Source organism: Vidua macroura, chromosome 1, assembly GCF_024509145.1.
Source record: "Vidua macroura isolate BioBank_ID:100142 chromosome 1, ASM2450914v1, whole genome shotgun sequence".
NCBI lineage: Eukaryota > Metazoa > Chordata > Aves > Passeriformes > Viduidae > Vidua > Vidua macroura.
This window is the reverse complement of record NC_071571.1, coordinates 15,419,033-15,442,551: the sequence shown is the minus strand read 5'-3', so window position 1 is coordinate 15,442,551 and position 23,519 is coordinate 15,419,033. Positions and strand designations below refer to the sequence as shown.

General features: G+C 39.8%; 1 protein-coding gene across 1 annotated transcript; it reads left to right on the top strand.

The window, feature by feature from the left end:
• The first annotated feature begins 1,541 nt into the window (after positions 1-1,541).
• MTPAP (mitochondrial poly(A) polymerase) lies at positions 1,542-23,189 on the top strand. The gene is made up of 9 exons (XM_053978031.1): positions 1,542-1,680; positions 3,434-3,606; positions 4,168-4,401; positions 4,740-4,964; positions 7,981-8,192; positions 10,372-10,598; positions 11,790-11,882; positions 11,981-12,054; positions 13,738-23,189. Exons 1-9 carry the CDS (start codon positions 1,542-1,544, stop codon positions 14,074-14,076), a joined length of 1,716 nt encoding a protein of 571 aa, XP_053834006.1. The 3' UTR covers positions 14,077-23,189.
• Positions 23,190-23,519: the final 330 nt, after the last annotated feature.

Sequence of the window (23,519 nt, the reverse complement as noted above, 5' to 3'; positions counted from 1 at the left end):
CCAATCTGTTATAAATGAAAAATGATCCAGCCAAATTAAAAATAAAAATAAAACTTTATTTTAGCAATAGAGATCTAACTTAGCCAGCCACAAGGAAAAGGACAGTGCCGAGCCCGGGATCGGCACTGGGTGCGAGACACAGAGGTCAGCCTCAGCGGAGGTTTTCCTCTATGCCCACACACCACCATTCTGGTACAAGCGATTTTTCTAGGGAAAATTTTGCCTGAAGCCAGGATTTCGGCATTCAGTCCTTTGTTTCATTCAGAGTCCCATAAGTTGATGAGATTTCCTTCTTGGTGACCAGGTAGAACAATTCGAAGTCCGGAGTTGAAACCCTTGATGAAATTTATGGGAACACTTTATTCACAGGGGGATTTTCCTGATGTCCATCTCGGGTCATTCACGCGATGATCAGCGCCTGGGTGTCTCTGTATGGCTTCAGATAAGGCCTATCTCCTGGAGAGCCACATCCTTTTGCTTGTAAATCGGGTTTCAACACACACCTGGTTTTGCCTGGGGGGGGGCTTCTAATACAAATGGGTACATTCTAACAAATATTTAATATTATATATATATATCATGCTAAAAATGGCACGAATTATACCTGTTACACATAACACAATCTAAAACTACTCTGGCCCATCCTAAGACTATGTCCTCTTGTCCTGTCACTGGTTACCTGAGAGAAGAGGCTGACCCTCACCTGGCTACAACCTCCTTTTCTTCAAACTAAACAACCCAGCTCCCTCACCCATTCCTCAAAGGGCTCATTCTCCAGACCCTTTCTCAGCTCTGTTGCCCTTCTCTCAACTCACTCCAGTACCTCAATGTCCTTCCTGAATTGAGGGGCCCAGAACTGGGTACACTGAGGCATACACAAGGTGTGGCTTCACCAGTGCCAACTACACTTCCCTAGCCCCACTGGACAACATCGCTGATACAGGCCAAAGGTTTTGACTTCCCCTTTTTTAAGTAGTCATTCTGCCAAAACCTACATTAGACCCCCATCACCTTGGCCATCTGACCCTTCAGGTTCACCCCCATGCCCACCCTCCATCTCCTCCAGGCTGAACAGTCCATGTGACCTCAACTGCTCCTTTTAAGTCTTCTCCTTAAGGCCTTTCATCATCTTCGTTGCCCTCCTTTGGATGCTCATTAAAAGCTTTATATCCTTCTTACATTGTGGTGCCCAAAACTGCACACAGGCCTCAAGGGGAGGCCGCTCCAGTGCAGAGCAGAGCGGGACAATCCCCACCCTTGCCCGGCTCTGCCATGCTGCGCCTGATGCCCCCCCAGGACAGGGCTGGCCCTCCTGGCCCCAGGGCACACTGCTGACAGCTGTTTGTTCCGTCTGCCCGGAGCAGTGCCCGCGCCCTGCGCGGCCCGCTTAGCTTTGCTCCCGCCCACCCGAGCTCCAAACGCCCCGGGCACCGCCAGCCCTCCCAGCGCCCGGGGCCGCTCCGCGCTCACGGAGCGGGCTGAGCCCCGCCGGCCGCCGTGGAACGCGGCGCCTGCGCAGAGCCGGCGCGGCCCTGCCGGCCATGGCGCTCCGCGCGGGAGGCCCGGCGCTGGCGCTGCTGCGGGGCCGCCTGCGCCTCCCCGGGCCCGGCGCCCGCGGGCACGCCCGGCTCGGCCGCTCCGGCGCCGCCGCGCAGCCGGCTGCCGAGGAGCCGGGGGAAGGTAGGGACGGGTCGCCGGGCCTCGCTGCATTCGCCGCGGGCCTCGGTGCCGCTGTGCCGGGGGGCGTGGGGAGGGGAGCGGCCGCCTGCCCCGCTCGGCCCCACCGGAGGCGCCGGGGCAACGCCCGCGTCCTGGGCGTGAGGAGCCCCGCAGGGCAGCCCGGCCGGGCAGTGGGGTCGGCCTGTGCTGTCTGGGGCTGCAGCCCAGGAGGCCAGAGTCCGCTGTCAGTGCCCGGGACGCGGGTTGTTAAATCCCAGCTAGAGGTGAATCGAGCGACGGGGCTCATCCCGAGAGACCCCCTCAAAAAGGCACAGGAACGCAGTGTCTTTAGAACAAGCCGAGAACTAGTGAGGGGTGTCTATTGCTGCTGTGCATCAGTGCCATGCTCAAAACTGTGCAAAGGACAGCAGCACCAGAAGAAGTTGTGAGATTACATCATCTCTGTAGTGGCTAAACATGTACAGTTAGTAAATCAGGCAGAAATCACAGCCATTCTGGCCTAATGCAGACCTCCTGGTCTGTGTCACCCATCCATGGGACTTGTCTTTTATGCATCTTGGTCACTTCATCCTTCTCTGTTTCCATGGAAACTGATATTTATCATCTTCATAAATTGCTTCCTTAGTTTTCTGATTAAAAATTCTAGTATAAAACTTGGCCGTTGAGAGAACTACTGTGGTTATTATTTGCAGCAGTAAATAATACTGTGAGAGCTCAGTAAAGTTATAAAATGAAATTTTTTAAAAAAATAAATGCTATCAAGTAATACTGACAGCTATCATGTAATGATATTTAGTTTTCTTGAGGCCACAATATCCCATGGGTTCTTCAAAACCAAAAACAGAATAAAGAGCTCTCTACTGAATATCCCTGTGGCAGATGGTAGCTGCTGGGAAATGCTCCTCAGCTTCCCAATCCAAATGCCAAAAGGGAAATATTAACAGGCAACAGCTTCACGGGTTCTGCTGATGTGATGTGGTCAGTGGATTAGTTTGAAAGCTATGCAGGGAAGTGATCATGATTTCAGATATGGGAGATGTTCCCCTTGCCTGTATGGAAAGAGGGGAAAAAAGTTCCATGTTTCTGGATGTTCAGCATGTCTCGATTCCATGTGAATTCTGGAGGCTGTCAGCAGCAGTACAGATTGCCAGTGGTGTGATGAGATATGACTGGTCTGTGGGTTTATTGCACTGGAGTAGATGAAAGTGTATTATTAAGTGAAATTTTTGAGTAGGTGTTTACTGTAAAGGGAGCTGCTGAGTTGTAAAAATAGCAACTGTTGAATTGTTCCAAAGTGCTGGTTTTGTGGTAGTTCAGAGAGACTGTCATTTCAGTGAGGCTTGCCAAAGGTCTAGTCCTGATTCACAGCCTAGCTGGCATTTCCTGACTCTTTTAAATGTGATAAGTTTTTTGATGGTGAGCAATAAATTAAAGAACAAAAGATTTCTTATATTATGAAGCTTCCTGTGCACCAAGGGAAGTCAGATTTGTTTTCTTCCTACCTTTCCTACTCCTTGTTATTACAAATGTATGCATTTGAGAGAGAAATACACTTACATTTCTTTCTTTCATTCATTCTCCATTGTCCTTCATTCATTCTTCATTCTTTTCATTTTTATTGTCATGATCTTGGAGAGCCAGGACAAACTTTTGTTCAGTTGTTCAATCCAGAGGAAGAGATTAAGTGTACTGAAACCAGCCATACATCTTTCTGTTTATGTAGAAAAGCCTTGTTGCTTCTTTCTTCTCACAGATGCTGAAGTCAGTACCAGAAAGAAGACATTTGCTGAAGTCCAAACAGAACGACTGGATCAAGCTGAACGGACTGTTTTAATTAAGTGCCCATCAAAACTTAATGAAAAAAAATTATTGCAGTACTTAGCCAGTCATGGGAATGTTAAGAGTCATTTCTTTTTTGAAAATCGTGTAAGTAATTAATGATGTAAGCTAAAATCTACACCTAGATGAAAAGAAGTACCAGAAAGAAAATTTGGATAAGGCCTCATACATAAGTTAAGCAAATAATATACACTTAGTGTATTAAATTAGTTTTTATCTGGGCTAATGTTCACAAGTCGCTGAGCAGTTGATTTTTATTCATAAGTCAACTAAACAACACCTCTAAGGAATAGCCAGCAACCTGTTTTGCACTAAATCTTTGAAACTTTCATATAGCACCATTCATTGTTTTGACAATAGCGATAGCTCTTTTAGACGTGTTTCTGGAATATTTCAGTTGTGAAGATGAATATAGTTCAGAACTTTTATATTAAGTGCTTGCTGTCAAGAATAGCAGATCTTAAATACTTTTAATCTCTCATGAAAATCATCTAAAATGTTTTGAGATATGGAACCTAGCATTTGACTTCAGGGCTGTCATATTAATCTGTCTCAGGAGCCCCAGGAACATCTGAGTAGTATCAGTACAATGAGTTCAAGCATTGCATGCATTTATCTCACCCTGTATTTCCATTCTTAATGTTTTAGGGCATCAGTGCTTTAATAGAGTTTTCAGAAAAGAGCAGTATAGCCTCGTTGCAGGATGCTGTTGGGATCCCAAGTGCTTCAGAGCATCATGTTGTCCCATTTAAATCAAGACTTTTTACTTTCACACTGAAAAACCCAGTGAGTCAACACGTTGAAGAGACACCACTTCACCTCTCTCCTCAGTGTCACATTCCAGTGAAAGACCTTATTGAAAAGCTTTGTCTTGCAGACAGCGTAAGTAGAGGTTTCCAGATCTCTCTTAATTAACAATAAGGCATGTTTATTTCAGATTTGCAACTGGTCCTGTGAAACTTATAAAGCTATTTATTTTTATTAAAAAGGTAACATATTAGCATTTTATGTGAGTGGTTCTTGAAGTAAATTAAATGAAGTTTAATTGAAGTAAATAAATGAAATTATTTATTTTAATTATGAAAATAATTTCTCTGTATGAAAGAAACATTTTTGAAATTTTGAAAAATAACCTTCTAATTGCATTGATAGTAAATTGATGAAAATATATGTTAGAGGATGGGTCATTGTATTTTTACAGTGTTTATTTTCTGAACTAGATAAGCAGTCAGATGTACATTCTACTGAATGAGTATCAGCTTACAGAAGAAAACATCAAGCTGCGATTTCTGGCCTGTTCTTTGGTTCGGGATTTTGCACGTGCATATTTCCCTGACAGCACGGTAAAGCCGTTTGGCTCTTCAGTCAACACGTTTGGCAAACTGGGATCTGATGTGGACATGTTTTTGGACTTCCGTGATACAGGAAAGCATGCTACAAAAATGGTAAGGTTGTGCTGTGCATCTTCAGTTTGTTGGATTTCTTCAACCGAGCAGCTCATTTGCTGTTTCACACACAGGAATCAGTTTATTTTTATTTAGGTTTTAAGTGGGCTATAAAGTGTGAACAAGTTTATTTGAATGTTTGGATCTGAAGACTTTCAAAAACTGAATGTGACCTGGACGCGATGTTCTTTGCAATAGGAAGAAAATGACTTGGTATTTACATAAACTTTGCACTATTAGGGTGAATTATGCTATGAAGAAAACCCTCATCCTCAAAAATTGTTTCAGCAGAGTCAGACCTTCCCATTCTATTGTCATATTTTCTTCTCTGTAGCTTCTGTGCTTCAGCCATGCTCTGTTAAAGCTTGGCTTTGTTTTTTAGGGTCCTCTATGTTCTAAAGCAAAGTAAGTTTGTGCATGTGTGCACATCTGCATTTTGTAAGGATTGTCATGTTCTTTTCCTTACCTTAAAGAGATGACTTTATACTCCAGGAGAGATTATGTACTGGGGTGTATATATATTTATAGGCACATATTGAGTGTGGGCAGGTGTGAAAGCTCAGGGCGTGGGATAGTCATGGTGAATACTTACAGGTCACCGAGTCTGAATGAATAATCAAGTAAGTGATTCTTGTGTTGTGAAAACTTTTCTTTTTACTTGTGTGTTGACAGATAGTTTGGAAAAAAATGTTTAAGCTGTTGGGAAAAACTGTTCAAGTTTGGGAGAAAAGTTTTAAGCCCATTGTCTTTTAAGTTTTCCTTAGAAGACAATGGGCTTAAACTTTTGAAGATTGAAATTTCTCTCAGCTTTTCTGTACAATTTGTATATTGCTGTGTAGGTTACTTTTAAAGAAATAATCCTTCAAATGTATATAGTTTTTAGTATTACTGCAGTGATAAATCACAATGAAAGCAAATATGTCAGCTGAAGAAAAGGACTGTTGTGTGTGTGAAGTGCTAAAATCTTTATGTTTAAAGGTGCCTCTTAAATTTTGAAGGAATAACTTTCAAGTATAAAATGTCTATTTTCAAAGCATGTTTGGTAACTAGCTGTTTTCTTTAATAGGTATCCTTTGTGGAGCTTGAAGTTCTATTGTGAAATGTAGAGTGTTTGATGATGAGTGAGTTTACTAGCAGCTGTGATTAACTGTGAATGGCTGAGAGACTTGCTGCTCTAGGGAGACAAAGGGGAGGTAGCTTTAGTTACAAGGTGATTTAGTGGCAGTGGAAAAGGTATGTTCTGATTTCTTCACTTCTGTAGCCTTTCAGGAGGTGCCAGCAATGAGGAGGATCAGGCATTTCAGCCTGATATTTACATGAAATAACTGGTTTTGAGCCTTATGGCAAACTGATTACTAATTGTAATTTAAGAAAAGGGGCAGAAGTGGGAACATTCTTTACCAAGAGTGACTGCTAGACCACAGATAGGACGTTTTTAACCCCTGGGCAGTTTGAAAGATTAGGGAATGACTTAAAACAGGGCTCCGTGATATTTTAGAGTAGCAGTTTTTGTTAAACTGTTGTGCTTCTTGCTTAGGTTACTGTATCAGTTTACTGAAAAGTAACTTTATTTTTAATAATAGTTTCATATTTGCTGTTATTTACATGACAAGAACTGGGGAAGAACCACAGGGTTGGGGCAAGTGTATCAGTACTTCATACCCCCCTAGCTAGCACCAAAGCTGTATATGAAGGTTCATTTAATTGCTAAGAATATCTACTTTATCATTATAAAACAGTCTTCATTCAGTTTTTGAGAAATAGTGAGGTGCTGTCTGGAAAGGCCTATTGTGGTTTTTGTCACAAATATAAATATCAACACCAGCCCACCTACAGGTCAGCTGAGTACCCATCTTTATCTTTCCTGTTAACTGTCTCAATGTTGATAGTTGCAGGCTCCTTTCACTTAGAGCCAGCCCTACTGTAGCATGCAGCCACACAGCCAGATGGGATTAGGGACTGCTCTCCTGGCATGTTCCACCACACGTGCTGCTGGCAGGATGGGAGCAGGAACTGTCACCTCGGTGATTGCCAGAGAAACTCAAGAAATTCAGCCCCTGAACTTACCTTATGGGAAAAGCTGCAAGGTCCATAACTTCTGAATTGTTTCACCTGTCTGTGAGGTCATTAATTTGTGGACAACAGAAGTAATGTACTTGGTATCTCAGTTACTGTTACATCACTGTAATTTTATTTGTACAGTATGCATTCACCCATGGCATGTTCCAAGGGGGAGGATGTCAGTGTCAAGTATAGGATTAGCAAATAACATTAGCTGATGTCTTAAAAACACAAGATTATTACAAAAACAGTGATTTCACAGGTATTTTATTGAGGTAAAAACTACAAATATTGCAAATCAAAATACGAAGACCTACAGAGAAGTTAATTTCTGATGTTAGAATATATCTCACAATATTTTTGTCTTTCAGGGAAGACAAAAAAAAATTACATGAAGTATTTTTTTTAAGTCTTCCAGAATCGTATCTTAATTTTGAACAATTTAAGTAATTTGCATGCTAAATTTTTAAACTTTTTTTAAATGAAAAAGATATTTTTTCTTACACTGCTAATTGATTTACTAATAATGTATTGTTCTTTGACGATTTGACATGGAATTACTAACAGTTTGAAATTATTGATATTTGGTTGTGTTGCCCCTCTGTAATTGTATGCTCCTCTTTGCAGTCAGAGCATTTATGCTCTCCTGGTAATTCCAGAACTATGTTTTTTGCCAGTAATGAGATGTAGTACTGTTATACTTCTGTTTGAACATGTAGATTTATAGTAAGTTGATCACTATTAGCCTGGAAAAATTGAATCACCAGAAGAGAATGTAAAAGAGAGAGCAATATGTTTTTACCTATTTAACCTTGGGTGAACTGCTTTGAATAATTCTTGTCTTTCAGTTCCAGTTGTACAAATTCCTTTGCAAATTGCCGTGGTCTTTCAGAAGTATTTTTAAATGTCTCTTTTGTTTGAGAGCTAACAGCTTGCTTTTAAAATTTTGTGTTAGAAAAAAGGTCCATTTGAAATGGAGTATCAGATGAAAAGATTACCATCGGAAAGATTAGCAACTCAGAGGATTCTTTCTGTGATTGGTGACTGCCTTGATAATTTTGGTCCTGGGTGTGTGAATGTACAGAAGATACTCAATGCCCGCTGCCCTCTGGTGAAATTTTCCCATCAGCCAACAGGATTCCAGTGTGATCTGTCAGTGAGCAATAGGTGAGACCTGGTTTTAAAAAGTTTGCAGAGAATTCTGATGTACTTAAAGTGCTCTGAAAACCTGTAATATCAACTCTTTACTCCTCTCTTTTCTGTGTTCTTAACAAATGTGAATGTTGGCTCTGGAAGTAAAAAGGATATTTTTTGACTTCTAGAGGTTAGAGTTTGATGTCCTTAAGTTGTCTTTCTCCAACATGGGAAACACTTGCTAGCTGAAGCTGAAGACTCAAAAACCAGTCTGTAAAAGAAGGTTGGCTTACAAAACAGGAAAGAAGGCAGTCAGTGTTCATTAGTCATTACTTCCCCTCAGCATATGCACAGCCTTTCTTGATTGCTTTTCAGATTAAGCAGCTCCGGAATGCTAATTTTTAGGGATTTTGCTTTTATTTATTTTGGTGTCCTTTCTTTCTTCTTAAGGGCCTGCACAGCCCTATTTGCTGGGAAGATGCCCCGCATGCCAAGGGAATTCCCGCGTCGGGAAGGGGAGCGTGCGGCGTTCCTGCCGTGCGAGGCCGCTCGCAGCACTGCCCGCTAGGGGGCGCCGGCTGCCCAGAAATGCCGCTCAGGGCCGCTCGGTGACGGCCCGGCGCAGAAATGGCTCTGCTGCCCCTCGTGTGCTTCTGCTGTCCCGTGTTTTCGTCAGAAATAACCCCCTCACTGCAGGAAACAACTCTGGCATAAGTGTACATAGCCGAAAATGAGTTACTGACCCTTTTCATTGTTGTTGGGGAATATAAAAATATGAGTGATTATTATTCAGGATAAAAGTGACAGGACCCAAAGGAATGGCCTCAAGTTGTGTTTGGGGAGATCTAGGTTGGATATTAGGAAAAGGTTTTTCAGAGGGTGGTTGGGCACTGGAACAGACTCTCCAGGGAAGTGGTCAGAGCACTGAGCCTGACAGAGTTCAAGAAGCTTTTTGACAATGCTCTCAGCATGCTCATGGTGTGACTCTGTGACACTTGGGGCTGTCCTGTACAGGGCCAGGAGTTGGACTTTGATGATCCTTGTGGGTCACTTCCAACTCAGATTATTTTGTGTTTCTGTGATACGAGTTTTAGTGCAGTTCTGTGATTTGTCTGCATCAGATACAACCAGATCTGATACACTCAGTTTTCTGAATTACCCAAAGATCTGTTTCAGAAAATGCAGGAGTTGTTAAAGAAGTTTGTTGTTAAAACAAGTTTCTTACAATGAAATTACTTCTCTATATTGCAGCCAAGTGAAAGTCAGCGTGTAGTTCTGTACAAGCTTCCTTGTAACTCACTGCTGATAGTTTGGATGGTTGGGACTGCACATCTTGTCTTTTTATAATTTTTACTAGAAACAAATCTCTCTGGACACCATAAAGCACCTCACAGCTGAAATTTAAGAAGCCTAGGTGTTACAAAATTTTGACCTAGTAAATGTCCCCACAAGGCTATCCTGAATTTTTAGATCAACTTTTAGCACTTCAGGCTAAAACTGAACCAAAGTAAGTTTTGCTTTCATGTTGTACTTCCATTTTTTTTGTACTTTTTCTTGCCCTCCCATTTGTACGATACATGAATGGTTGTATAACAGCATGATAAAGGAGATCAAAAACTGATCCATCTGAAAACCTTTATCCTTCCAGATTAGTTGTTTTTTTCAGCTCGACTAAGCAGTAATCATTTGAAAATTACCAAACGGACTTGTTTTGTGGATTTCATTGTCTCTCTGCACTTAGGTTATTTTTCAGTGCAGCATTTTACTACTTTTTAGATAAAAGCAGTAAAAGAAGTTCTAGTTGAATTTTATTATATGTTAGGATAGAGATATTATCTAACATACCAAAGGCACTTGTGGTTGGATTATGTTTTTTCACCTCAGTTCTGCATAGTTTGACTTCACAGTACTTGATGGTGTTTTCTTTATTTTGGGGTTTTTTCCTCCCACTGTGATGTGGAAATGTGCAAATGCATATTATTTACCCAGAACTGTATCATTCTTGCTGTGAAAAATTACCAGGTATTTAATCCCAGATAATTCCAGGCATTCCAACCTAAACCATTCTACTATTCTGTGATTATCTTCTATTTTTTAAAATGTATAAAAGTTTTTTAATGAAAACTCCCTTCTCTTATAATGAACAATGAATACTGCATCTGATACTTTATAGTTCTCTCATCATTTCCATGTCTTCCCATTTCTTCTTCAGCATTGCAATAAGAAGTTCAGAACTGTTGTATATTTATGGCTGTCTTGATTCCCGTGTACGAGCGTTAGTGTTCGCTGTACGATGCTGGGCCCGTGTTCATGGGCTTACAAACAGTGCTCCTGGTACCTGGATTACAAACTTCTCCCTGACCATGATGGTCATGTTTTTTCTGCAGAGGAGATCGCCGCCTATCATTCCAACACTAGACCAGCTTAAAGAACTGGCAGGTAAGCACAGCTGTTTGTGTTTATTGCAGTTTATTTTTTATTGCACATTTGTTTCATCTAAAGTGATAAATAAACCCAAGCAATTTCTTTATGCTCTCAAATAATAATGAATATTATTAGTGTTTTAAATTTGAGGGAATACACAAGTTTTACATGTATTTTTTAGTGAAAATAACACATCTTTAAAGGCACAATAAATCCCTTTTCAATACAATACCAATTCAATTTAGAGGGGTTAGACTTATTCTGTCCCTTAGATAATGTAATTTACTTGTTCAGTGCTCCTATGCTGAATTTTTTAAAATATTGTTATTTAGAAGACTTGTAGGGTCTTGGAACATTTCTGGAGTTAAGGATTTTGTGCAGATTGATATGATGTGTATTTTTTTATAGCTACCAAATGCTTAAAAGAAAGGCTGTGTTTTCTCCTCCTAATTTGTAATATCCTTGAGACTGTTCAGGCCCTTTGCAAATAATTATTGTATCTCCACAAACAAGCTATTCTGGAGGTTCCTTAAACAGCATTCAGGGTGTGTTCTCTTCAGTGAATCACATGAAAGCATTGAGAATGACACCCCAAGTTCTTGATTCCTTACTCATGTCTTCTGCTTATTGACATGATTCCTTGGAAGCTTTGAGTGCTTGAAGGGGAGAAAAAGGTCTGTGTTCAGTTGCTTTAAAATAATTTTAACCATTTCCAGCAGAATTCTGTAGAAATGTTTATACATAAAACATGTGTTCTGATATTTACAAGAGTGTTCCTAGTTCTGTGAAGTTTTTCAGAAAAAGACAGTAAACGCTCTGGGTCTTTTTTTTTTTAAACCCTCATGTAGGTACTAACCTCAGGGAGTTATGCTGTTAAGTGTGTGATACAGCCCTCTATGCAGAGAAACCCTGTTTGTTACTTGTAAGAAGTATTTTCAGAGATACGAAGGTATCATTTATCTTAGTCCTGTAGGATTTTAAAAATGTGTCATTTGTTCATGATGCTTTTCCTTTGCCCGTCTATGGACTTCTTTCTTTTAAATTTTTTACCACTTAATTTGAATCTTAACCTAAAAGTTCACTTGTGAATTCCCAATTTGATTTGTGTAATATGGTAGCATTGATTTCAGTTTATCTGAATTTTATTAAATACAATGCCATTTTACTATTTATTACTTCAAAATATGCCCACGATTTTTCTTTCAGAAGAAAAAGACAAGCATATAATTGGAGGATATGATTGCTCATTTGTTAGTGATTTAAGGAAGATACAACCTACAAAAAACACAGAAACACTTGGTAGGTAGATCTTCATAAATTTTGTTTATTTCATGACCACCATGAAAACAAACGTTTCCTTAATGTTACTGATGACTCTTGCTTTTCTTTCCCCTTAGATGTATTGTTGGGTGAGTTTTTTGAATATTTTGGAAACTTTGATTTCAGAAAGAATTCCATAAATCTTCGAAAGGTAAATGGATATTAATTGCTCATCATTATCAGTTGAATCTCTCTGTCTGCCATTTGACAAACTGCATATGCTAAGCAACAATTTCTGTCATCTTTAATTATATCTAAAAAAACATTTATATGGCAACCGAGTTCTTTCTGTGAAGGAGGAGTGTTTTCCTCTTGGAGCCCAGTAATTTACAATACCATTAATAACATTTACAGTGTCGTTACTTGGATATGCTGGAAAGCAGAAAATGATGCAAAGCTAGTGTGATTTTGATGAAAAGCCCTGTAATAAAAGTGGCAGTTTTAAAAAGTCGAAGCTCTTTTGCTTCTGTGGGAGGAAATCTTTTAAAATGTCATGATGTCTGTCACAGCAAAAGTCTGTGACAGACCCTGTGAGCTGACAAGATTCACATTTAAAGTTGGGAGTCCAGACCCAACTAGAGCCTACATTAAAACTTAGAGCTGAATTTTGGGTATGCTTTTGACACTGCAGTTTGTATCAGCCTTCAGTAACTGTACTGCAGCTCAGTAAGCATGCCATAGCAAGATAATTCTATGCTAGCACTTCAGTTTGCTTTACATGTTTAAGTCATCCTGTTGATCTGTGTGTGCATGCAGGTATAATAGGAAAACATGAAAATGTAACCTCCATAACTCACACCTGTTCCTGCTGAGCTGCTTCCAGAATGGAGTTTCAATGCCACATTGCTGTGTGGATGCTCATTTGTTCTCTTTCCTGTTTGGGCATTGTGGATCACTGGCTAAAGAGCCCTTTTTGCAGCTTGATCCTAGAAACTGATTTATTAGGTGGATAACTTCTGTTTGCTGTTAAACCTGAAAAAGGCAAGCAAAAACACATTTGGAGCCTGAGCTATTCATCGGAGGTGTCTGGGCTGCTGCTGTTTCTCTGACAGTGCTCTTGGCCCCGGGGCAAGTGTGTGTAAGGAGTATGTAGACACTTTCTGGACCAGCAGGAGATGGTGGATTCCTGCTAGAGCTTGTGCAGAGGTTCTGCTACACAGAACCAGTCAGCTAAGAAACACTGATAAGCATGAGATGGAAGTGCATTTAAATAACGAACTCCATAGTTGTCGGCTATTTGTGCTGTACTATACCAGGTGCCTAACAGTGGATCATGACCTGAATAGCTCTGTGCTTAAAAGACAGACCAAACTGTGAGGAATTTCAGCCAATTAAGCAATCTTGTTCACTTACACTAGCACTGTGAGCTCTCTGAACAGTGTGGGAGAAATGGTTTGAACATTTTAAGTGCATGCAGTATTTTATCAAACTGGGCTGTGCAGGTTAATATGACACACTGATGCTGCCCATTCTCAAGTGGAATTAAGAGTAGGAGGTTGCAGTAGGTGAAGTCTGAGGATTGTTGGACAGCAAATGGGAGAATGGCCACAAAGATAGGTTAAGCTGTAGTTGTGTGTTCTTTACCTTGAAGGATATCTAAGTTGAATGTGGCAAAGAAAAGCACCACTGAGAGGGTTCAGAGAACAGGAGTAATACAGTCAAGTTGACTGTAATTAATCAATTAACTTGATTAATAATGACTGGGTGTTTTGTAAAATGTTCTCTAATAGTTCAAAACACTTTTAATCCTAATGTAATAACTCAAGTGATTCATTATTTGCTCAGCCTATAATGTATATATGCAATTTTGGCTTTTTCTTTACGCTGTCTGCAGGGAAAGGAAGTAAATAAGCCTGAGTCGTCTCCTCTTTATATCTGGAATCCCTTTGAACAAGACCTTAATATCAGCAAGAATGTTAATCAGCCACAGCTGGAGAAATTTATAGCTATGGCCAGAGAAAGTGCCTGGATTTTACAGAAGGAAGATAAAACTCAGCAAATGATCAATAAAGAACCTTGGGGACTGGCAGCTCTACTGATACCATTTGGAAAAAATAATTCCAGCAAGATGAAGAATAGGATGAAAGGAATAGGAAGTGAAACAATCAGAAGCCTCTTGGACTCTTTAAAGTTAAATAATGCAAGCAGTCAACAAAAAGCAGTGGGAAAATGACTTTAAGCACAGAAACACAAAAGCTAATATTCTGTTTTAGGAATTGAATGTGACACGTAGTCCAAAGAACATTACTTTTAATATTTCTACGATGGGGAATGAAGAATCAAGCAATCTCTGTTTTTCATCATAATGATTTTTGTACAGGTCTGCATTCTTTCTGTACATTTTTCTTCTCCTTACTCCTCACTTTTCCATCTGTTTTATGAATGAAGAATATTCAAATATAAGTTTTACAGATGCATTGTGGAAGTAGCCTTCAGTTAGGCACTCTTCTGTAAAAAAAGCTGACAGGAGCAGTAAGGAAAAAAGCCTTTGGGAATTCTCTTGGCTAGCATACAAATGATATGCTAATTAAAAGCTCAAGAAACAACCACCTTTCCACAAAACTACAGTCTGAAAGAAGATAAATGTGTTGGAACGATTGTTTCCAATCCAGTTGTGTTTTGGAAGCCAGTAAAAACGAAGTGCATGTATCTATTTTTGCAGTTGTTTTCCATTCATGTAGATAGTGCCAAGACAAAATAAAGAGAATGGAATTAGATAATCGGGTGTGCAGTTTCATACAGCATTGCACCACCACAGCTCTCCAAGGATAGGGCCACTGTTTTGTGTCGGAAAAGTGGGTTTGCTCTTGTGTTTACCACCTGATTTAAAATGTCTTTAGTTAGCTCTCCTTTGTTTTCTCTACCCAGGTCTGGTCTCCACCCACACTTGTTTCTTATTTTGCCTTTAGCTTCACTTTAAACCTGTATTTCAGGTTCAGGCAGGGGTTCTTGAACACCCTTCTTGCTTCATCATTCTCCCCAAAGCTGCCGCCTACCAGGTGACATCAAAGCATTCCTGCAGAGGGATCTGTCCTATGCAGAGATCCAGAGAATCACCCCAGTCTTGCCTGGGTTTTCAGATATTTAGCAGAATAGTGGCCGTCCCCCTTCCAGATCAGTTGAGCCAGCAGAGTCAATGCTTTTAACATGTTGACTTGAAACATTGAGTGCTCTTTGCATCTGCCACAAAAAGAAGTCTTTTCAGAGGAAGGCAGAGAGGGGAGGGAAGGAAGGAAATGGGAAATGGAGAGCAGGCAAATATCAAACTTGAAAAGTACATTTATGAGTATTTCACCTGTCCGGTTTGAGAGCTACTCATGCATTAGACTAAATGGTAGCACTGTTAGCAATTCCACAGAGTGTTTCTTAACAGGAATTCCATGAAGGAAATTACTGTATTCAGAGATAATCATATAAATGCAACATCAATTTTATGATTACTGTTTCATTTTCAGTACTTTTGGACTCTTTAGTGTTGCACTGGTGTATGATCTTGTGTAGACTTTTTTCTAATGGTGTGATCTGAACAACTTATAAGTGTGTTTTCTCTTTTCTCTGATATATATATTATTCATTGCAAATACTGTGGGCAATAATAATGCATACTTCCAAGTACTTGTAAAATCTGGGCAAGGAAAAGTATCTTCTAGCAGTTGGCAAACTAAAAGGTTAGACCTTCAAGTCAATGCCATAATAGTTTATTCAGAGTTTAAAATAATACTTACATGTGTCCATTTCTGATTCATAAATGTTTTCTTAAATAATGACTCACATAGTGATTATCTTGTTTGCTGAAATTAATTCTCATATTAACTTCTTCAAGATTGAGCCTTGATTTTCTACCTAAATCATGGCACTAGAACTTGTTTTTGGAGGCTAGTATGAAGTTTATTGTAACTTGCTATTGATGCAAACACAAAACCTTTGATAGCAAGCTTGACACAGATTCTGTAAAGAGCCTGCTGCTACCTTAATCTTTGCAGAAGATTAACCAAATGGGTAATAGTGTAATAATAAAAATATGGGTTACCAGGGACAGAAGCATGCAGCAGAACTGTGGCAGTGTGTACCTAATTGCATTATATTCACAGTGATCCACTGACATAGGTAGGAATGATTTTATAGGAATTTTGACACATGTGTACAGGACACTTGTAGAAAAATAATAGTGAATTTTGTATTTTGGTTATATGGTTGAGCCATGTTGAAACACAAGCTTAATTTGTAAATGGTTATAGATGTTCAAGCTGCTTTGTATTCCTTAAAAGGCAGGGCAGAACATGGTTACTGTACATGCAGCGCCTTTCAGCATCACTTTTCTGTTTAGACTGCCTGTCCCTTTTGGGAATAGTTCTGAACCCTTGTCATGGCTGCAGGCCATTTTCTGAGAAGACGAGAAAGAAGCCAAAAGCAGTGTTGTAGCAGTGGAATGCACAGGTTATTTTTTCAGATATCTACTAGTCGAGGGAGCTGGTGACCAGGGAGCTGAAGCCTAGAGGCTGCAAGGATCAGCTCTCATTGGTGAAGTAAATAAGCTCAGTAGACAGCTTTCCTAGAAGAGGCTGTAGCTGGAGGAGGTGGAGGGCTGACCATGAGCTTCCCTAAAGTAGGAGTTATATCTGGGGAAGAGCTGAGTGAAGCGGAAGCCACCTGTGGGAAGAGAACCAAGACTTGAGGGGGTGTATTTATGAAATCAAGAGAGATGGTATGATTATCAGTTCCTGAGGGCAGCAGTCTTAAATTGAAGATACTTAGAAACCATCAATATGGTTCTGTCACTGAAAACAAGAGCTGGATGTATGTCAAGAAAACACTATGATTATGATCTAGATTTGAGAGCTCATTCATATGCTCCAGAAACATCTAAACAATGTCTCTGCAAGAGCAAGGCAGTAAGTTTTAGTTACTTCTCAAACTTGGTGTTGATCTGCTGTATTGTATGGTAGGGCTGTTTGGGAGGTCACAGGTAAGGAACCCCAGTGAATTAAAGACAATTTTGCCCCTCTGCCCCTTTCCCTCACCGGAAATACTTTTTAGTGCAAATCTCAAATTTCCTGGCTCTTAAATGGTAAAGGAAACTGAAAACATTCGGAAGTTCCTTGTCCTGAGAAAATACGCTTTGGGATATTAACTTCAAAGTTAACATTTGTTGCCAGGGATTTTTATTTCCCTAGATGTTTGATGCTCACAAGTATTGCAGGAATAGGTTCTGCTGCAACTGCCACTGTTCCTCATTCCTCTATAACTTCCAGGGAATCTGTAGCCTTTGCCTGCAGTTGACTCCTGGGTGAATATCGTAGTGCCATGCTTGTGGAGATGCAGTCACAAAAGACTTCTTGCTACATTTTCTGTCTTGGGTTCTGTTCGTTAGACTTGGAATCATGGTATATTTCAGGCTGGGAGAGAACTCTGAACCTAGTCCAGTTGCCTTCTTAAGTGGTATCAGCTGTGAGATCAGACCAGGACTTTTTATCTAGTCAGACCTTGAAAATCTCCAAGGATGGAGACTGCACAGCCTGTTGTAGTGCTTGACTGTCTCCATTACTGTGGTGGGCTGGGCTGAAATATGCTGCTCCATCATTGTCACTCTTAGTGGTTTTTTTTTGGATCCGGGAACATGGTCTCAATCAAAATGCTGTCTGCTACAAGTGTTCAAGCTGCTCCTTCACATAGAAAGCCCCAAGTCTTCCCTTCTTTCTCTGTCTTTCCAGAGGAACTCATATCCATCTATCACATGCAAGCCCTCCTACCATAGCTGTTATTCCCACACAGCACAAGTAGTATTAACACCACAAGGAGGTCTAGCTCCTCCTACTTGTTCCCCAGGCTGCCACACATATGTATCTGTACATTTTAGTTGAGTACCTGTTCATAATACTTTATTATTCTTGAGGTCCCTTTTGTTCCTGTCATCCTGTATCCTTTTCTCTCGATCCATGTCCACAAGCGTGGCATAACGGGGGGTTATGCTTGTTCTATTCTTTATTCTAGCTGATTGCTTTGATATGGCCACTGTGCATATCCAGCTTACAAACTTCAGCTTCATGACACTAAATCCTGAGTAAAAATTAATTCCTAAAAGGCTCTGCAGGAAAATAAGAGGCCTTGAGTAGCAGACTGGTGTATTGCACTGGCAGAAAAGCCCCAGAAAATACGGTGCCATGCAGAGATGGTGATGCAGGTGCAGAATCACCTTAGGGTACAGTGCTGTGTCTCTAGAAGCTTGTTGCTTCCACAAGTGCAGTAGTGTGGTACAGGATGCTGCTGCCCAGCAGAGCTTGTCCCACTTGGATCTGACACATCTGTGGTGCTGTGTCACTTCTAAGTCTAGAATAGTCAGGCTCTCAGCCACAACCTCACTCTGATCCATGCTTGTGCTGGTCATTGAGGAATTATGTTCTTAGAACAGAAAGTCTTCCCTCAGAGAAACAAATCTGCAAGTTCATTTTATTTTACACTCTCCAGAGGTACAGGCTGGTTTTGCTTAACAAAAATTTTTACCTTTGGAGAAAGAAAAGGTAGACAAAGAACATTATTTAAATAATTTTGCAAACAAACTAGTGAAAGGTCTGTGCCATGTTCAACTAAGAAATTTTAAGATTTCCAGCCTGGGCTGCTTTGGGGATATAATGGATCAACAATTAGGAAGCTTTTCAAAGTAAAGTCATGTTGTTCACTGGAAAGTTCTCTTCCAAATGCTTTCCCTTGCTTATCACAAAATTACCACCAAGGTTCTCTTCTAGTACTAAATTCTTCTAAACATCACGGGTAACTTGGGGTCAGTTTGTTTAAAACAAGGGTTAGGATTTATTTGAGGCTAACCTGTGCCTGGAGATAAAATCTCCTTCTCCATAAATCCTCTTAGTTGAAAGTCTTGATCCACTGCTTTTGCAGACCTGTTTCTCATACTTTCCTTAAGCAGAGGAGGATTGGTTTGCTTTCTTTTGCGGGACCTCCCTGCTTCTTTTCACCCTTCCGATTGTCTTTTTATTGTATCTGACCTGTAAAAAAAGTAGTATTTCACTTCCCCTAGTATTTTGTGAAGCAATAGTGAATACAGCTGTATTCAAGAAACAGGTAATTTTCAAAAAAGTGATTTTTTTTTACTGCTTTGTTTCTTGTGTAGACTGAATCTCCATACTGCATTTCCCATGGCTCATAGAGGAATCAATTAGCTGGACTTGATGGGTCTTACCTTTATTAAACATGTATTTTTGGGAAGTCTCCTCTGTAAAGAGACTTGTTTAACACAGTCTGTTATATTAGAAAGCAGAAGTTCCCTGCAAATTTTTGCAGGGAGGCGCTCTACCCGTCAGGATTCATTCCGTTTTCCCTTGTTGTTATGGGGAAACCATGTTCAATTTGTTTCACAGAATGACTTCAGCGACAGGTTTTTGTTCCCATGCTGAGCTTTCTTGTGCATACAGATTTGTAGTCAATGTAAACAGTGCAGCCCTTTACAGGAATTTTGCATGGAACAACTCCCAGAATATGTCTTGTAGGTATTATGCTCACAGCCCAACAGGGGAGGTAAAAGCCCCAGAAATTACTAAGGCATAGCCTCTCATCTGTGGTGCTGACTCCATGAGATGGAACAATTTCCATAATTATGTATTTCTTTTTCTCATGTCGGACAGAGAAAAGACATTGCTTTCGGGCAGAGAAAAAGTAAATATGTTAGAAGTTGGATTGTTGGGGTAAAGAGCTGTAGTACTTACATTCTTTCTGAATATTTCTATCTGAGGTTTGGTTTTCTAAAGCCCTTCTCTAGGAGAAATTTCTAGAGATTTTTGGGACAAGAGAAAGAACTGGGAGAATACATAGAGGCTTTGTAGTTCAGGCAATCAGATAAATCGTACTTACTATTAGATTAATTATCAAAAGTAAGTGCATAGGGGATGATAGCACGTGTAACAATCTGGCAATATCAAGTATTACTGCCTTGTCTCTTTGAACCAGTTTTCCTGCCTCAATTTTCTGTAGTCCAGTGGTGCACCATTTTCATAGAGGGATGGGATTTCAGAGAGCATTCTGAATGGAAACTATAGTATCCAATACATGGGAGGGTGAGTACTTAGCCATTGCAGTAGATAAAAAGAAGCACTACCAACCAACTCCATACTGAAATAAGATTCAGAGATTTTTTTATTCCAAAATTAAAATATATAGAATTGTTCTGTGAATCCTTAGGTGATTCATAGTTCTTCCTTTTTAAAATTGTCTTTGGACACCAATCAAAAAAGGGTTTGCTGTAATTGCTTGATGCCTGAGCTTGAAAAGTAAGGTCTCATTTGAAATGACCATGATCTGTTTTGTTGAGACATTAAAGACCTTAGTGATTACAGTTCTGCTCAAAACCCGGTGTTTAAGAGGGTTTGCATTGCAGTTGGCTTATGAATCTGGAACAGTATCATTTTCAGTTATCCTAAGAATGCAAATGTTTACAGTTAGCAACAGACTTTAACACTTCTGACTGTTACAGTTAGGCTGTCATGATTTTAGTCCTTCTTTTTACTGTAGACAAAATTTTCAATCTTTGAATTGTGTTGCAGCAATTAATTTTATATTTCTTCTATGAGATAAATAATAAAGAAAACCACATCCTTTGTATTTGTTCAGTAAGTTACTGTTCCGTTGTGCTGTTGAAATCTTTGATAAGATAAAGAATAATGTATCTGGTGCTTTCCTTCCTCAGATGCAGGCAGAGATTACTGAAATGAGGATGTATTTCAAAGAGCAATGGTTTTGAAGGGTTGGTCTCTAAATGCCCCAGTCTACAGAGCTCACCAAAGAAAACAAACCCCTGAAAAAGTCAATGTCATTGTCAGCCAGCTTCAACTTACCCAACAAACATTTTTAACTTTGGGGATTTTCCAAACACAACAATTGTCAAACCAAATGCTGTCAGGTCATGGTTGGAGATGGAGCACTTCTTGCCTTCCAGAATCACTTTATGATTAATAATTTGTTTAAGTAATTGGTGGTCTGTGAAGAGTATGTCTCCGTCACTTACAAAATACAGTTTCTAATGAAGAGAGCAGAAATAGCACTTTGGATATCTGACAAACTTTGTGAGATATCACTTAATGGGAAGAGAAGAATTTTTTTCTAGCTAGATATCTAAAGTTCCTGAACCCTGTCCTGGCAAAAAACTTGCTTTTTATCCTTGTAATTTATAAAGAGGGAATACAGACATCTCTGTTTGTCTTGATTTAATTTTATCCTACATGTATAGGGTTACAAGTATGTGGCAGTTAGGCATAAGTGATAGAATTTTATGCTCCAAATGCTGGTAAGAGAGAAGCTTCAGATCACATAGATTAATGCAGGCTTGATTCAAAGACACCTAGTCCAAATCTCCTACACTTTTTTTGATCCCACCAACCATTGCAGCAGAAGACCATAAATATTAACAACTGCCAGCTGCTCACTCATGGTAGGGATGACTTCCCGTGGGGTTTATCTTTCTAAGTCAATGGCAACCTTTAATTGCCAAGCTGACCTAGGGACTTCTGAAGCCTGAGAATGTAAAGAATGGTTTGCCATCTTCATATCCCATTCCTAGCAAGACTTCTTCCCTCCTGAGTTTAGTAACTGCAGGACATATCCCTAATTTTTTTCTCAGATGCAGAAATAGTGAACAATTATGCTATAGCATGGCCATTTCTACTCCTCAAATTTGTGCAATGTATGGGTTTGCGTGTGTTTTTATCTAGCATCTTTATTCTGGTTTTCAAAAAAGATTGATGAACTTTTTTTGGTTGTTTTTGTTGTCCTTGGAGTTTAATAAGCTAGAGCCTTCAGAGCTGTGCTTCACTTGTTCCCATGTTTTTCCTGGCAAAGAGTAAATTTCAAAGCTGAGCCTTTTTCTGCTGGATGTTTTTCTTTTCTGTGATAAACACAAAGTATGCAGTTGGTGTCATGAGAGCAGTAGGTGCAGGATTCAGCTGACACTTCCCAGCAGAAAAGTCTCCATCTTGCCAGGCCTTTGAGGAGACATGACAATGATTCATTTTGGTGATAACACAGTAGGAACACAAGTCCAATTGTTTGCTATGTAGGTCAGAATGGGATATGTTGGCATCTCTGTTTGCAGACTTTACAATGATGTCTGGGAATGGGAAGCATGACAGCAAAAATCCTATTCTGATATAACTTAAATTGTTCTGCTGGAAGTAGTCTATGAACAGTTTGCTGTCAAATACTTGCTGTCTAGCTAGCAGAGCTGGACATTGTCTATATATGAGGAGGTTTAATTTTTCACATTAAACAGCTCATTTACTCTTTACCCAAGCTCTGCAATTAAAGTCTGTCTCTGTGCCAAGAAGAAGGCCCTTAGAAATACTCAGTCTTGCTGTTCCAGTGTGAGTTCCTTACAATGGTTGATGTACATGTACATTATGTACCTAAAAATCAGAGGAAATTGACAGTTAACTTGTTTAGCTCAGGACTTTTCTTGCACCCTTGTGCCTTTTAATGTCTGTGCTTCAGAAACTTGTTCAGCAGTCAGTTTGGGTTTTGCTTGTTCAGTCAAAACTGGCTTTGGGAATGTAATTTTTGTAACACATTAAAACATTTTGCTGCACACCCCATTGCACATCATGCAGGAAAATGACATGCCTTTTTATGGGAGTCTTCAGTTCTCCCCTGATGTCTGTTCCTTCTAGGAAAGCCTCTGGTTGTTGAAGATGACGAACAAAGCTTTTCTCTTTTTCCCTATGTGAGTGATCCAATGGAGGGCCCTGGGACTGCTTTTGTTTGGTATGTTTGGATGGTGTCATTGAACTCTTTGGACCAGGCGTGTCCCCTGGCTTGTGCCTTTGCAAACACATCATGTTCTCACTTCCAGGCTTGTCCCTCTGATCCTCTGTGTTCATCACCTACATAAACAGCAGCATTACTGCTAATTCTGCTCTACAGCTAGGAGAAGCTGAGGCACCTTCCTATTTTGAGGAGAACTTTTTCCCAAATGATTCATCTCCTTTAAATTAACTGTCAGTTTCTTCTCATATCAGGGGGAGAAATGTGAAATACCTTACAACATTGCTCAAATATATGTTGTGACAAACATTACAGCCAAAACCATACTTTTTTTTTTTTTAGGTTCTTCACCACATAACATTCAAGGAAAAATATTCTCTCTTTGTCACATGTCTTGAGAGCTGAATCAATTTTTTGAAGCATTTGGAGGTAGTGTTGCAAGATGGGAGATCAGACCATGTACTATTTTTTTCTTTTTGAAAGAAGGAAATAAATCCTAAAGGCTGGACATAATGTTGTCTGTGATCATACTTTGTCTTGGCATGTTTATTAGCACAATGTAGACTTTATGAAACTGTTCTCCTCCCTCTATCAGTCCTAAGCATTTGTAATAATTACTTTCTCTGGGGTTCTGTTGGTTATCTTATGAAAATCTGTCTCATACAGGAAGGACATCCAGTCAGGTGATAATAAGTTTGAAATAACAATATGAGCAATGATTTGAGCTTGCAACACAGTTCAGAAGGGAAGTGGGTGGTAACTGATATTTTTATTTCAGCCTCATCAAAAGAATTCAATTGAATCTATTTTTTTTATTGCTGGCGAGTCTTATTTCAAAATAAAAAACAACCCAAC

Excerpts from the sequence above, each read along its gene's own strand:
- MTPAP (XM_053978031.1), top strand. The coding sequence starts at position 1,542 with ATGGCGCTCCGCGCGGGAGGCCCGGCGCTGGCGCTGCTGCGGGGCCGC. Across the intron at positions 10,599-11,789 it reads CCAGCTTAAAGAACTGGCAG|AAGAAAAAGACAAGCATATA; the intron begins GTAAGCACAGCT and ends TTTTTCTTTCAG. Across the intron at positions 11,883-11,980 it reads AAAAAACACAGAAACACTTG|ATGTATTGTTGGGTGAGTTT; the intron begins GTAGGTAGATCT and ends CTTTCCCCTTAG.